The sequence below is a fragment of the Urocitellus parryii genome, chromosome 1 (assembly GCF_045843805.1).
Source record: "Urocitellus parryii isolate mUroPar1 chromosome 1, mUroPar1.hap1, whole genome shotgun sequence".
NCBI classification, from domain to species: Eukaryota; Metazoa; Chordata; class Mammalia; order Rodentia; family Sciuridae; genus Urocitellus; species Urocitellus parryii.
The window spans coordinates 117,993,533-118,009,384 of record NC_135531.1 but is presented as its reverse complement, the minus strand read 5'-3'; the positions used below and the strand labels follow the sequence as shown (position 1 = coordinate 118,009,384).

Below are 15,852 nucleotides of genomic sequence, written 5' to 3'. Positions count from 1 at the left end.
TTGCAGACATGATGAAACATGGACTTACTGAACTTGATTGTAGGCATCACCAAGTTTGTAAGTTCTCATCAAGGATTCTCCGGAATTTTAAAAGAAAGATACTCTGACTTTGTTGTTCATGAAATCAGAAAAGATGGACAGATCAGCCATTTGGATGACTTGTCTATTCCAGTGGATGAGGAGGATCCTTCAGAAGATGTATTTACAGTTTTGACAGCTGAAGAAAAGCAGCAACTGGAAGAGTTCCAGCTTTTTAAAAATAAGGAAACCAGTGTTGCCATTGAGATTGCAGATGATCAGCTGGTCATGAAATTAAGTTAGTATGTCTTACGATCAACTTTTTTTTATCAACTTTTTTTTTGCCTGGGGATACCAGAGATTGAACTCAAGGGCTCTATACCACTAAGCTACATCCCCAGCCCTATTTTGTATTTATTTAGAGACAGGGTCTCACTGAGTTGCTTTAGTGCTTCACTGTTGCTGAGGCTGGCTTTGAACTCGTGATCCTCCTGTCTCAGCCTCCTGAGCCGTTAGGATTATGGGCATGCTCCACCAAGCCCTGCTTTACAATCAACATTTTTAATTATATATGATAGTGAAATGTATTACAATTCTTATTACACATATAGAGCACAATATTTCATATCTCTGCTTGTATACAAAGTATATTCACACCAATTCATGTCTTCATACATGTAACTTTGGATAATAATGTCCATTATATTCCACCATTATTTCTAATACCACGCCCCTCCCTTCTCTCCCTCCCCTCTGCCTATCCAGTTTGTCTATTCCTCCCATGCTCCTCCTCCCTACCCCACTATGAATCAGCCTCCTTATATCAGAGAAAACATTCGGCATTTGTTTTTTTAAGATTGGCTAACTTAGCACTATCTACTTCAACTCCATCCATTTACCTGCAAATGCCATGATTTTATTCTTTTATTGCAGAGTAATGTTCCATTGTGCATATATGCCACATTTTTTAATCCATTCATTTATTGAAGGCATCTAGGTTGGGTCCACAGTTTAGCTATTGTGAATTGTGCTGCTATAAACATTGATGTGGCTGTGTCCCTGTAGTATGTTGCTTTTAAGTCCTTTGTTATAGACCGAGGAGAGGGATAGCTGGGTCAAATGGTGGTTCCATTCCCAATTTTCCAAGAAATCTCCATACTGCTTCCATATTGGCTGCACCAAGTTGCAGTCCCACCAGCAATGAATGAGTGTACCCTTTTCCCCACATCCTAGCCAACACTTATTGTTGTCTTCATAATAGCTGCCATTCTGACTGGAGTGAGATGAAATCTTAAGAGTGGTTTTGATTTGTATTTCTCTAATTGCTAGCAATGATGAACATTTTCATATATTTGTTGATTGACTGTATATCATCTTCTGAGAAGTGTTTGTTCAGGTCCTTGGCCCATTTATTGATTGGGTTATTTTATTTTATTTTTATTTTTTGGTGCTTAGCTTTTTGAGTTCTTTATATACCCTAGAGATTAGTGGACTATCTAATGTGTGAGGGGTAAAGATTTACTCCCAAGATGTAGGCTCTCTATTCACCTCACAGATTGTTTCTTTTGCTGAGAAAAAACTTTTTAGTTTGAGTGCAATCAGCATTTTTTAATGGAAATAAATAAAATAGAAAATATCTTTGTATTCAGTATAATGTTAGCATTTTTTTGTGAAGTCTTTTTTTTTTTTTAATATGGCCTGTATACCCATTTGTGCTATTAAGTAGAAGTAAAATGTGTTTCTTAGTGAGATGCCCTCAAAAACTGAAATGTGTAATCAATAAATTTACATTTTGTTTATATATATAAAAAATTAAAAAAAAAAGCAGGTGCACAAAGAAAATGACACTTCATTAGCACCATGGTCTGCACTCCATAAAATAGTCAAATTTAATTCAAAACAAATGATAAAAATCTACTTATTCAAATGAAATATACTTTTTAACTGACAACTTTAAAAATAATCCTTATGTTAAGGAACACTTAAGATATGCACATAGATTGACTCTCTCTGATTAACCAAATGATGTATGATCTTTACAAATTACGTATTTATGACACATCAAGGAATTACATAACACAGGATCTGGACTGTTTTACATACTGCATCTTTTATATCTAAGAAGACTCTTTAAAGGATGCTAATGATCATTTGAAGTGGGAAACTCAAATGTCTAACTGCAAATAAACTGATATGAACAAACAACCCAACTTCAATAGTTTATTACTCTTAGACATCTATTATCTGTCAGTTTCTGTGAGTTGCATGTTGAGCACAGCATACTGGTCACTTTCTTAAGGCTGGCAGGAATGAGGCCTGACCTCAGAGACACCTGGTCCCTCCTTCTCCCATTTTCATCTTATTGGCCTGAGCAATTCAGCACAAGTGCTTTTTTTGACTCAAAATTAATTCAACTTTTATCTGCAAAACTCCTTCACATTTACCCAACAGCACTGCTCAGTGTGTTTTACCCATCAACTCTGCCAATTCCTGAGGAGAATCAGGGCACAGCCCTCATCTGCAGGGAACAAAAGGCCCTATCACCAAGCCTGCAGGAGGAAGTCCCTGGAGACCCCAGAGCCCAGGGACTGTTGCAGCAGCCTCCCAGGCACTTTTGTTGACTCTCAAGATTGAGCAGATAGGGTCCCTTAGTGTTTGCAATATAAGCCCTCCTTGACTTTGTGTTGTGATTAGGGAAGCCAGAAATTAACCTTGACGACTATCAAGAAAACAAGTAACAATTAATGCTGGATAGAATGCAGGAAAAGAATTATACACTCATACTTTGATGTTGGGACTGCAAATTGGTTCAATCACTCTGGAAAGCAGTGTGGAGATTCCTTAGAAAACCTGGAATGGAAAAACCATTTGACCCAATTATCCCACTCTTTGTTTTATACCCCAAAGACTTAAAATCAGCATACTATAATGACACAGCAGCATCAATATTTATAGCAGCTTAACTTACAACAGCCAAGCTTTGGAATCAACCTAGGTACTCTTCAACAGATGAATGGGTAGAGAAAATGTGGTACATACACACAATGGAATGTTACTCAGCTATAAAGAATAATAAAATTATGGTATTGGCTGCTGAATGGATGAAACTGGAGAACATCATGCTCAGTGAATTAAGCCAGTCCCCCCAAAAACAAAAGTTGAATATTCTCTCTGATGTGTGGATGCTAACCCATAACAAGGGAGGCAGGGAAGGGAAGTATAGAAACTCATGGGTCAAAGGGGATTAAATGGTGGAGTGGGAATAGAACAAAGTAGAATAAATCAGACATATGCTCATATATGAATACATGAAAGTGTAACTCCACATCATTTTCAACCATGAGAATGAAATAAAAACTGCAATGGGTTACACTCCATTTATGTATAATGTCAAAACACTCTACTGTCATGTACATCTAAAAACAATACATAAAAATATAAGAAGTGAGCCTTGATGGTTTATCATTAAGTGTGACCTGACGTTTTCCTCTTGTAAATTTTAATATTCCTTTCTTGTTTTATATGGTAGGACTACTACAGTTTTATTTAGTGCAACCAGAAAACTTACAAATATCAGATCATCATGTATGTTGAAATAAATTTATTTGTTGATATCTTAATTTGCTACCAAAATGTTATTTTATTATAGAGCCTGACGAACCGATTATTAACAGTGAAGAAAAATTTAAGTGTACTTTTTAATTCAAGATGTAAAATGCATAGCTAGGCTGAAGCATACACACGTTTCCTTTTTTATATAACTCCCACAGGTTTGAAATAATGAGAGAATCATTTAAATGCTGTTGATTAAGTTTCTATTTAACTTTAGGTGCAAGTATATACCTAGTGGTGGAGAACTTGCCACATTCTTTTACCTTTTTTATATAATTTAGAACTTCTCAAAATTCATGCACAATATATATAAAGTCAGAAGGTATTTGAAGAGATAGTACATACTAGATTTTAAACACACATACATACATAGTATGTATAACATTATGTCATAATATGTAAGAGATGCAAAAAACTTAAAATTAAGAAAAATAGAATCTAATAATATGTAAACAGAGGTTTAACCCATAAAAGCATGTTGCTTTCACATCCTCATGCTGATGCAATGTTCATTCACCCCAGGATGCATTTCCATTACCTCTGAATAGACAAAGGAGAAATGAAGGCACACACTTGCAGAGCTTTTCTCAAGAAAGATGTCACTTGCTGAAGGAAGCACACAACTAATTCCAATGGCTCAAAAGGCTAAGCAGGAGAAATACAAGTTCAAAGCCAGCCTCTGGAACTTAGTGAGGATCTAAGCAATTCAGTGAGACTGTGTTTTAAGTTTTTATAATAATTTAAAAAGGGCTGAGATGTGGTTCAGTTCATAAGCAACTCTGGGTTCAATCCCTGGTACCAAAAAAAGGAAAAACAAATGTACTCAAATCTGAACAAGACTGAATGAAACTGAAACAACTGAAGGCCTTGCCACATTTCTACATACAAGGCTTTTCTCCACTATGAGTTCTTCCATGCGATTTCAAAAGACCTGGAAAGTTGATAGTGTGACTACCTTGCTTAAAGGACAGAAGGTGATCTCATTCCTTTTGTGTCTGAAGGAAACTGTGTAAGTTGAATATTGTCCCACATTGTTTATGCACAGGGTTTTGATACTGTGTGAGTCCTTTCATACAACTGAACAAACTAGAATATCTAAAGCCTTTACATTTCTTACTTGAATGGGATTTATTATTTTATTATTATTATTATTTTGCATGAATCGTTCAAGATGAATATTTCCAGTTCTTAGAAGGAACTAAAAAATCTAAAAGACTTCCCACATTTCTCTGTTACAGGCTTCTCTCCATGAATACTTTCATATATAAGAAGGAAAATAAAACATCACACTTCCAGGAGATTTGTTTTACAGGGTAAATGAAATTTCTTTGAAGGCAATAGAGAAAAAGGAAGAATTTCCATATTTTTTTACATTTAGAGTTATTCAGTCTGACGTGATGGTGTACACCTGTAATCCCAGCAATCAGGACAATGAGTCTGAAGGATCACAAGTTTGAGGTCAGCCTCCAGAACTTAGCATGACCCTAAGCAACTCCACTAGTGCCTCACTCAAAATAAAAAATAAAAATGACTGAGGATGGGTTCAGTGGTCAAACACAAGTACAAGACAAAACAAAACAAATCTGCAATTTGAGCCCTCTCATGTCTTAGAAGACGACAAGGAGTATTGATTTACCACTTTTTTCACTGCAAGGATTTTTCCCCAGTACACTTATTACATGCTTATGAGTAAAACGGTAATAACGAAGACTTTGTCCATTGTTTTCATTAGTAGGATTTCTCTCCAGTATGAGTTTGTTCATGTCTGTGAAGCTGAAAAATGTAGCAAAGGCTTTTCACATTGTTGACATTCATAGGGCTTCTCTCCAGTATGTGTTCTTCCATGAATCTGAAGGTGACTGGATCTAGCAAATGCTTTTCCACATTGTTGATGTTAAGAGGTTTCTCTCCAATGAGTTTGTTCATGTGAGTGAAGATGACAAGACTGAGTGAAGGCTTTGCCACACTGCTTACATTTATAGGGCTTCTCTCTAGTATGAGTTCTTCCATGTTTGTTAAGGCAACCGGACCTAGCAAAGGCTTTCCCACATTGTTGACATTCATAGGGCTTCTCTCCAGTATGTGTTCGTTCATGTGAGTGAAGGTTAGAGGACTGAGTGAAGGCTTTGCCACACTGCTTACATTCATAGGGCTTCTCTCCAGTATGAGTTCGTTCATGTATTCGAAGATAAGAGGAAGTAGTGAAGGCTTTTCCACATTGTGGACATTCATAGGGCTTCTCTCTAGTATGAGTTCTCCTATGTATGTGAAGGCAACTGGATGTAGCAAAGGCTTTTTCACATTGTTTACACTTATAGGGCTTCTCTCTAGTATGAGTTCTTTTATGTTTGTGAAGGCAACTGGATGTAGCAAAGGTTTTTCCACATTGTTTACATTCATAGGGTTTTTCTCCAGTATGTGTTCTTCCATGTATGTGAAGCTGACAGGATGTAGAAAAGGCTTTTCCACATTGTTTACATTCATAGGGCTTCTCTCCAGTATGCAATCTTCCGTGTGCATGAAGTTGATGGGATACAGCAAAGGCTTTTCCACACTGTTTACATTCATAGGGCTTCTCTCCAGTATGTGTTCGTCCATGAATCTGAAGGTGACAGGATCTAGCAAAAGCTTTCCACACTGTTTACATTCATGAGTCTTCTCTCCAATATGAGTTTGTTTATGTGAGTGCAGGTGAAAAGACTGAGTGAAGGCTTTGCCACACTGCCTACATTTATAGAGCTTCTCTCTAGTATGAATTCTTCTATGTTTGTTAAGGCAACTGGATGTAGCAAAGGCTTTTCCACATTGTTGACATTCATAGGGCTTCTCTCCAGTGTGAGTTCGTTCATGTGAGTGAAGGTTAGAGGACTGAGTGAAGGCTTTGCCACACTGCTTACATTTATAGGGCTTCTCTCCAGAATGAGTTCGTTCATGTATTTGGAGATAAGAGGAAATAGTGAAGGCTTTTCCACATTGGAGACATTCATAGGGCTTCTCTCTACTATGAATTTTTCCATGTTTATGAAGGCATCTCAAGGTAGCAAAGGCTTTTCCACATTGTTGACATTCATAGGGCTTCTCTCCAGTATGAATTCGTTCATGTGAATGAAGGTTAGAAGACTCAGTGAAGGCTTTGCCGCACTGCTTACATTTATAGGGCTTCTCTACAGTATGAGTTTTTTCATGTATTTGGAGACAAAAGGAAGTAGTGAAGGCTTTTCCACATTGTTGACATTCATATGGTTTCTCTCTATGAGTTCTTTCATGTTTGTGAAGGGAACTGGACGTAGTGAAGACTTTTCCACATTGCTTACATTCATAAGGCTTCTCTCCAGTATGAATTCGTTCATGTGCAGAGAGGTTAGAGGACTGAGTGAAGGCTTTGCCACACTGCTTACATTTATAGGGCTTCTCTCCAGTGTGGATTCGTTCATGTATCTGGAGATGAGAGGAAGTGGTGAAGGCTTTTCCACATTGCTGACACTTATAGGTCTTCTCTCTAGTATGAGTTCTTCCATGTTTGTTAAGGCAACTGGATTTAGCAAAGGTTTTTCCACATTGTTTACAATCATTTATCTTCTCTCCAGTATGCATTCTTCCATGTATATGAAGCTGACAGAATGTTGCAAAGGCTTTTCCACATTGTTCACATTCATAGGGCTTCTCTCCAGAATGGGTTCTTTCATGTATTTGAAATTGAGGGAATGTAGCAAAAGCTTTTCCACATCGTTTACATTCATAGGGCTTTTCTCCAATATGAGTTTGTTCATGTAATTGAAGTTGAGAGGAACAAGTAAAGGTTTTGTCACATCTTTTACATTCATAGAGTTTTTGTACAGTATGAGTTTGTTCATGTGAGTGAAGGGTAGAACACTGAGTGAAGGCTTTTCCACACTGTTTACATTCATAAGGCTTCTCTCTAGTATGTGTTCTTCCATGTATCTGAAGGTGACTGGATCTAGAAAAAAATTTTCCACATTGTTTACATTCATAGGGCTTCTCTCCAGTATGCATTCTTCCATGTCTGTGAAGTTGATGGGCTGTAGCAAAGGCTTTTCCACATTGTTGACATTCATAGGGCTTCTCTCCAGTATGAGTTCGTTCATGTGAGCGAAGGTTAGAGGACTGAGTGAAGGCTTTGCCACACTGCTTACATTTATAGGGCTTCTCTCCAGTATGAGATCGTTCATGTACTTGGAGGTGAGAGGGAAAAGTGAAGGCTTTGCCACACTGCTTACATTTATACGACTTCTCCCCAGCATGAGTTTGTTTATGTATGTGAAGGGAAGAAGAATTTGAGAAGGCTTTTCCACACTGCTTACATTCATAGTGCTTCTTTTCAGTATGAGTTATTTGGTGTCTTCTACATGAACTGGGATTAGTGAAGGCTTTTCCACATTGTTCACATTTATAGGGCTTCTCTCTGGTGTAAGTTACTCCATGGCATTTAAGGGATTTAGAATATTTGAAGCCTTTTGCCCAATTTATGCATTCATGGCATTGCTCCTCAGTAGGTGTTTGTTTATGTCTTCTAAATAGATAGGGAGAACAAAAGGCTTTTCCAAATACCCTACACCTAAAACGTTTATCACGACTGTGTGTTATCATTTGTCTCTGAACATTGGTGAAAGAAGAAGACGTCTCACTGCATTGTGTACTTTCACAGGGTTTCTGCCCAGTATGGGTTTCTTCATGTCTTTGAATGGAATCGGGACAACTGAAGACATTCCCACACACTGTACTTTTATAAGGTCCATTTACAGTTTGTATTAATATTTGTGTTTCACCACTTCTATGAGAAACCAGAGATTTCTCATATTGTTTAAATTCACATGGCTTCTCTTCACATTCCACATGCATGTAGGGTTTCTGTCCAGAGTGAGATGTGATCTGCCTATGAAGGAATAAAGGACATATGAATTCTTTTGAATACATAATGCAGTAACATGGATTTACTCTATTAAATTTTTTCTTTGTCAGGTTAATTTAACCATGACTTCTATAAAAATGACCAGCACATTATCAATGCTTGATTTATTAATGATTTTCTATTCATTAATAGGTCTTAGGCTTATATTACCACCAATGCAGTTAAACAGTAGGTTTTCTGACTTGTTCAAATTGCCTGAAAATAAACAGACTGAAAGAAAACAATCCTTACCAACACAGTTTCCCTATAGCTTTGATCCAAACAGTGATATGCACATATGCAATTTCATAGTATTTTTTTTCATGTTGACTACTTTGAAAAGACTGAATATCTATGTTACATGCAAATATATATATCTGGTAAAAAATATTTATAAGAATAAACACATTTCACATTGTACATATTTCTTTGGTTGGTTGGTTTTAAAAATCAGATGACATTGTAAGATTTCCTGAAGGACATTGCTCCCTCTGGTGAGTACAATTACCTTAGACTACTCCCAGAATTTTCAATCTGAACTTCAATGTTCTTGTCTTCCCATGTGTTTCCTAAAATGGCAACACAGAACAATCATTATGTATTACTTATGAGCTAGAAAAACTTTGCCACAGTCTACGTGCATTTTATGTTGCAATAATTCATCAAAGGATTCCCTTTTCATATTCTACATAAATGACCAAATAAACACTGGTTCTCTATTTGACTAAATAAAGAAACATCACTATTACCTATAGTAGTCAGGTTTCTGAGGACTTCCAGCATCACATCTCTGTAAAGATTCTTCTGGGATAGATCCAGCAAAGTCCATTCCTCCTGGGTGAAGTTCACAGCCACATCCTCAAGGGTCACTGAGATCTAAAAATATCACACAAATATGTACTATAGGCCAGAAGAGATGATAACCTGGGGAATCTATAATCAACATGCATGATGTTCACATGATTCTCTGGCCTCCAGATAAATTCCATGATTTGGTCCATCAAATCTTTAATGCACTATATTCCTCATATCCATTCCAACACTAGAATTGGGCCACTCAAAAGTCAAACAGTAGAGTGTTTGACACCCTTCCTAGTGGTAAGTTCACAGGAAATAAGACATGCTCCCTGGTTACTCCTAACCTTTTTTTGTTGGTTACACGTGTATTACATGTTCTAACAATGTCCTGTGCAGTACAGAGCTAACATTAGCACTCCTGATATTATTTACCCTTAGAAAAGAAAGGTGACGGAGTAGGAAATTGCTGGAATCAGGAAACTCAGCATTTGAGACAAATCCTGCAAACCACAGTGGTTCACTGTGCCTACATAGTTTATGTAAACAACATGGTATTTCTGATCTGTTTTCCTTCTAAAAGTCTATTATTCCTTCTTTCCAGAAGTGCCTATAATCACCCCTCACACACACCCTCTGGGCATGCGCTCACTAATAAGCTTTCCTCCCAGATAATCTTCAACCACTTAGTCACAATATGTTAATTGGGGATTATTCTCATCCTGTGTAATGATTAAACCAAGAGAACACGTATAATTTGTCAGGTGCTTTACTCCAGATCAAATTTAGCCAAGTAATAAGCAAATGCAATGATCAATAACAGAATAATTTGATAATTTCTAATGGTTAATGTCAAAGCAAAATGGGGTAAATGAGAAGATGGCATGTGTCTTAGAAATAAGTCAACGTCCCCAAGATGTCACCTTCTCCTAACAACCTTACAAAGTTTTATAAGTCTCATAATAGAAACCACTTTTCCAAACTCACAGGAATAATGAACGTCCAGCAACTGCCAAACACTGCAGAACAGCAGAGGGTTCACTCACATAATGTATAGTCATGCGCCACATAGCCATGTTCTGCTCAAAGACATTGTGATCAAGGATGGGCAACATGTGTAATTGTTGTCTGTTGTGAAAGAGATTCTGCACGGCTGTAGAGATGCTGATGCAAAAAAACGTAAGGCAGGAGAACTTCCACGGTGTGACACACAACCACACTCAAGGCCTTAGACATGGGACATTCAGAGCAGCACAATATCAGCAAAAGTTAGCAAATGACCATAAGAAAGCATTCAGTGGGTTGGCCTTCAAGGATTGGAAAGATGATGATCCACAGCAGGTGTTGTGGAGACAGATCACAATTGTGGTCCAGGCAAACAGAAATCTGAGGGGTAAAGGCAGTGCATCCCTCTATTTTCTAGACAAAAAGACCATTTATTATACATTCAAATGTGAAAGAATAAAATACTTTTCAAAAACCTACAGAAAATTAATGTAAATTTATTTATGGAGGGCAAATTAAAAAAAGAAAAAAGAATGCATGGAGTGAACCCAGGGCTGCTTAATGACTAAGCTACATCCTGAGCACATGTGTTATTTGTAGACAGGGTCTTACTAAGTTGCTTAGGGCAAGGACACTGAGATCTGGAAGCAACAGTTTATTAGTGGCACCATAGCCCAGAGGAACAATTCTTAAAGCCCAAGCCATAAGAAAGTTTTTGGTACATCAAGTCAAGGGAGCTGGTGCAATATTTTGGAGGGTGCACATTATATTCTTATATGGGCATAAGCCTGTCAACAGTCTAAGAACTCAGCTTACACAGTTTAGGGACTTTTACTTCACTAGGCCTAAAGAGGGATTGTTCTGTTCCTGCTATTTTGTTCGCTGCTTCTGCTACCACGGTTATCTTGTTACAGGCACCTGTAGCTGCTGCAATCCTGCATGAAATGTCAGTAAGCAGAGCTGCTGTGGGTCAGCCTGCAAAACCACAGCCAGTCAGCTCTTAAACTGTGAAAGTTTCCATCCTTCCTACCACAAGGAATTCAGGGAAATCTGTCAAACTGGCTGAACACAAGCTAATTCACTATACATAGCACAAACAACAAAGTTTCTAGGAAATGCATGAAGCCTTCAACAAACAGGAACAATGCCACAGGAGAAAGAGAAGAAAAACATTTCCATTTACTTTTCAAAAACAACAAACATTTATAAAGTATACTGAGAAACAGAAAGGCCCAGCTTATCAAATAAACACTTGAGATAGACCATCTCCGAGAAAGATCAGACTCCAGAATCCCTACACTAAATGTCTTTCTTTTCTTTCTTCCTTTCTTTTTCTTTTTGGTACCAGGAATTGAACTCAGGAGTGCTTAACCTCTGATCCACACTCCAAGCCCTTTTAATTTTATTTATTTACTTTATTTTGAGATAAGGTCTCTATAAGTTGTTTAGAGCCTAAGTTGAAATTGTAAACCTCCTGCCTAAACCTCCTGAGCTGCTGGGATTACAGGCATGCGCCACCGAGCCAGCCCTAGGTTAAACATAGTCTTGAGTTTTTTAATATGCATGCACCTGAAAGAAAGTCAAAATACACTAGGCAGAGACATACAGAACTGCCCAGGACAATAAAAAACCACAGTTACACTGGGAGATATCAGCACAACTCTGTTGGGTCTGAGACCACACAGCAGAGGAGCAGACAGGAGGACTTCCCTGGCCTTTAGCCTACAATGAAGCACACAGCCTTCTCAGAGCCACAGCAACACCCTCCAGGACAGGGCACATTCTGAGCCATAAACCACACCCCTACAAGTGTGCAACACCAGTGAAATCCCAAGCATGCTCAAAGAACATGGGAATTAAAGCTGAAATCAGATCAGAAGCAGCTGGAAAGCCTCCAGGAAATGAAAGGTGAAACACAGGCTCTAAACAGACACAGGAGGAAGAGATGACTCAAGGGAAAAGTTGACCATTTTGAGAGAAATGGAATGCAAAAGTGCACTGTAGGAAATCAGACGGTGCTTCAGGGATATATAAGGCATCTATTGCACATTTCAGAAAAGAAGAGCTAAAAGCAATAATTGAACCTTCTAATTCAGGAAACCAGAGAAAGACGACCAAGGGAAATGTAAATGAAGCACAAGAAAGTAAAAGAAAGACTGTTGATGAACCCACAATCAGGAAATCAACAACCTGCAGAACGAAATTCTTCATGAACATCAGCATCACTAAAAAACTGATATGAGAGGATGAGGTTCAGTGGTAGAGCACCTGCCTAGCACCTGTGAGGATTCAATCCTCAACACCACATGAAAATAAGTAAATAAAATAAAGGGACAAAAAAAATGAAAACATAAAAGACAAAAGAAAGCTGAGGACAAATAATGTACACATTAGAATAAAAGTGCCATCGATACCAATTCATAGGCACTTCAAGTAAATCATGAGCATGTGCTTCACACAACTTTGATAACTGAGAGGAACTGGACCAATTCTTTATCTCCTGCAACTTACACACAAGGAGAAATACACAAATGGATAAGCCAATGCCTACTGAAGAAACTGTGTCAATAACTAATTCACCTCACCCTGAAGGGCACAGGGCAGGTATAGGCACCTTGGGGTAGCCTCTGGAAAGAAAAATGCTGAGGACACTGGACCTTATGAAGCATCCAAAAAGATCCTCTCTGCCCAAGAAATTCTGATACGGTGCCTGCATTTAAGGAAGATAAAAGGAGAAGCATGAGATTTTTACAGGTGTGAACTGAAGTTCTCTATGAAGTTGCATCTACATTAAAGAACTTTCAGACTATTTGACTCTGGCTAACTAGACCATCAAGAGAATGGAAAGACTAGATTCTCTATGGAGAGCAAAAATTATCTTGGGCTATCGTAAGTCCTTTAATAGCCAATCCCTCAACTTTTGTATCAGACCAAATTCTCAGAACTAATAAACTTCTGCTGGGCTTGGTGGTGCATATCTGCAATCCCAGCTGTTTGGGAGGCTGAGGCAGGAGGTTATGAGTTCAAAACCAGCCTCAGCAATTTAGTGAAGCACTAAGCAACTAAGCGAGATCCTGTCTCAAATAAAATAGAAAAATGGGCTGGGGAGGTGGCTCAGTGGTTGAGTGCCCTGGATTCAATCTCCAGTACCAAAACAACTACCACCACCTCTACAACAACAAAAAATGAATGAACTTCTCAGAATGTATCCCTAACCTAACCAGACATCTACCTTCCATCATTCCCCAAGGCTAGTAATATAATAAAAACAGACCTATAGAAGAAATTTCCCCTTTTTTGCTGTAGCCTACCAATATGATGCTCCTACCAATGCAATGGGTTAATGTATTCATATATAAATTTCTTTTATCCTGACTATTAAAGTTCCTAGAGGCAAAGCACAGTAATTCCAGCAGTTTGAGAGACTGAGGCAGGAGGATTAATAAATTCAAAGTCAGCCTTGGCAACTTAGATCACATCTCAAATGAAACATACAAAGGTCTGGGGATGGGGTTCAGTGGTTAAGTGCCAATCAGTTCAATCCCTGGTTACAAAAAAAAAAAAATTGATGTATGTAATATATTCCAGGGTGGAACATATACACAATTAAGGGTAACCTGAATCCATGTTCCTGAATACAGTCATTAATATTTGGATCAAAATGAACTATTTTCCTCAGGTGGGGTGGCCAGTGCCTTTAATCCCAACAGCTTGAGAAGCTGAGGCAGAAGGATCACAAGTTCCAGGGCAACATAGCCACACCCTGTCTGAAAATAAAATTTAAAAGGGATGGGAATGAAGGACAGTAGAATAAATCAGACATTATTACCCTACTTGCATATATAACTGCATGGCCTGTGTGAATCTACATCACATATAAGCAGAAAAAAGGGAATTTATATTCTATTTACATATGGTGTGTCAAAATGCATTCTGCTGTCATTATAACTAATGAAAACAAAATTTAAAAAAGAATAAATAATTTATACAAAAAAAGGGCAGAGTATGTAAACCAGGATTCAATATCCTTTGTACCAATAACCAATTGCTTTATTTTCTTTAAAGCAGTTATTTTACATAAACAAGGGAAAGTGTCAAGTGATTACTCTATTCACAAATAGAAAACAAATTATTTCAAAAGTGTTAATCTTGCCAGGGATGGTGGCATAGGCCTGTAATCCCAAGGACTCAGAGGCCGAGAGAGAAGAATCACAAGTAGGAGACCAATCTCCAAAATAAGTAGGACAAGATCTCAAAATTTAAAAAGGGGGAGGGAGGCGGTGGTGGGGTGGGGTGGGGGGGGAGTCACTGTTAAAGCTACCTTAGTTTTAACCGTCAATAATATATATTCTTTGCAATATTTCACTAGGGAAAATGAAAATTAACAGATGTGTCCACTTGAAACATACGAGGAAGAACAAATATTTGATAAAGCTGTGAAGTGGAGAGAAAAATGGCATTTCAGAATGAATGCAGGAGGCAATTGCAATTTTAAAGAACTACAGCTGCCTACACCAGGGGAAGTAGGATTTGTGATCCTGTTTGCTCCACATTTCGAAGACTTCATGCAGGCAACCAGCAAGGAGGGGAGGGAACGCCAAGGACCTGAGCCTAGCCCATCCCAAAGACCACTGGTACAGAGGCCCGGGGCCACCCGCCAGCAGAGACTAGGACCCATGCTCTGCAGCTGACCTCGGGACCCAGCAGTCGGCACACTGGGGGACCAGAGAACAGGGCCCAGAGCCACCCGCCCGCCATGACTCCTCCACGCTCCGCAGCTCCCCCGCGGGTGCCGACCCGGTTCTGCCAGCCCTGGCCGCACAGTCACCATTTTGGCTTCCATGGTGACCCGCTGTCCTCTCCAGGGACCTCCCGGAACCGGAGCTCTCGGAGAACAAAGGCTGCTCAGAGTCACAGAAGCCTCCGAAGCAGAACACGCGGCGCGAGGAAAGGCAGGAGCGGAGTTGCTGAGGAAGAAAAGCCCGCAGGATTGCCGAAGCCCGCTGGACTGCGGAAGCCAGCCCGACTGCGTTAGCCAGCCCGACTGCGGAAGCCCGCCCTCCCCCGCACCTGATTGGACAGTTCCACCCGGCGTCCCTGATGGACCGCCTCCAGGCGCGGCTCCGCATCGTGAGTGACGGCTAACATCACCCAATCATTGGCGAGAGGGACAGATCCTTGGTCCCCGCCCTGTTTCACGCGGGGCCTCTTTGCCGTTCTGGGACCCAATCCCGGAAAGAAGCCTTTGCTGGGAACCTGGCACGGAAGGTGATCTCTGAGCGTGAGCTGTGGCTCTGGGGAGAGGTTTTCCTAGCACCGGTGAGGTCCTAGGTTGTAATCTCACCACGGAAACGAACAGCAATGACAACAACAGTTCCTGGGGAGTCTGAGGCAGGAGGAGCCCAAGTTCACGTCAGCTTCTGCAAACAGTGAGACCCTGTCTTGAAATAAAGTAAAAACGGTTGGGGACCCGGCTCAGAGGTCGACCCCACTGGGTTTGTTCCCTAGGACAG

General features: G+C 39.4%; 1 protein-coding gene across 1 annotated transcript; it reads right to left on the bottom strand.

Annotated features, from left to right (window-relative positions):
* Window positions 1–3,631: 3,631 nt before the first annotated feature.
* LOC144254655 (uncharacterized) lies at window positions 3,632–15,487 on the bottom strand. The gene is made up of 4 exons (XM_077798084.1): window positions 15,410–15,487; window positions 9,289–9,415; window positions 9,048–9,108; window positions 3,632–8,524 (listed from the first exon to the last, which is right to left on the bottom strand). The coding sequence occupies exons 1-4, from the start codon at window positions 15,485–15,487 to the stop codon at window positions 5,359–5,361; spliced, it is 3,432 nt and encodes a 1,143-aa protein (XP_077654210.1). The 3' UTR covers window positions 3,632–5,358.
* Between the last annotated feature and the right edge of the window lie 365 nt (window positions 15,488–15,852).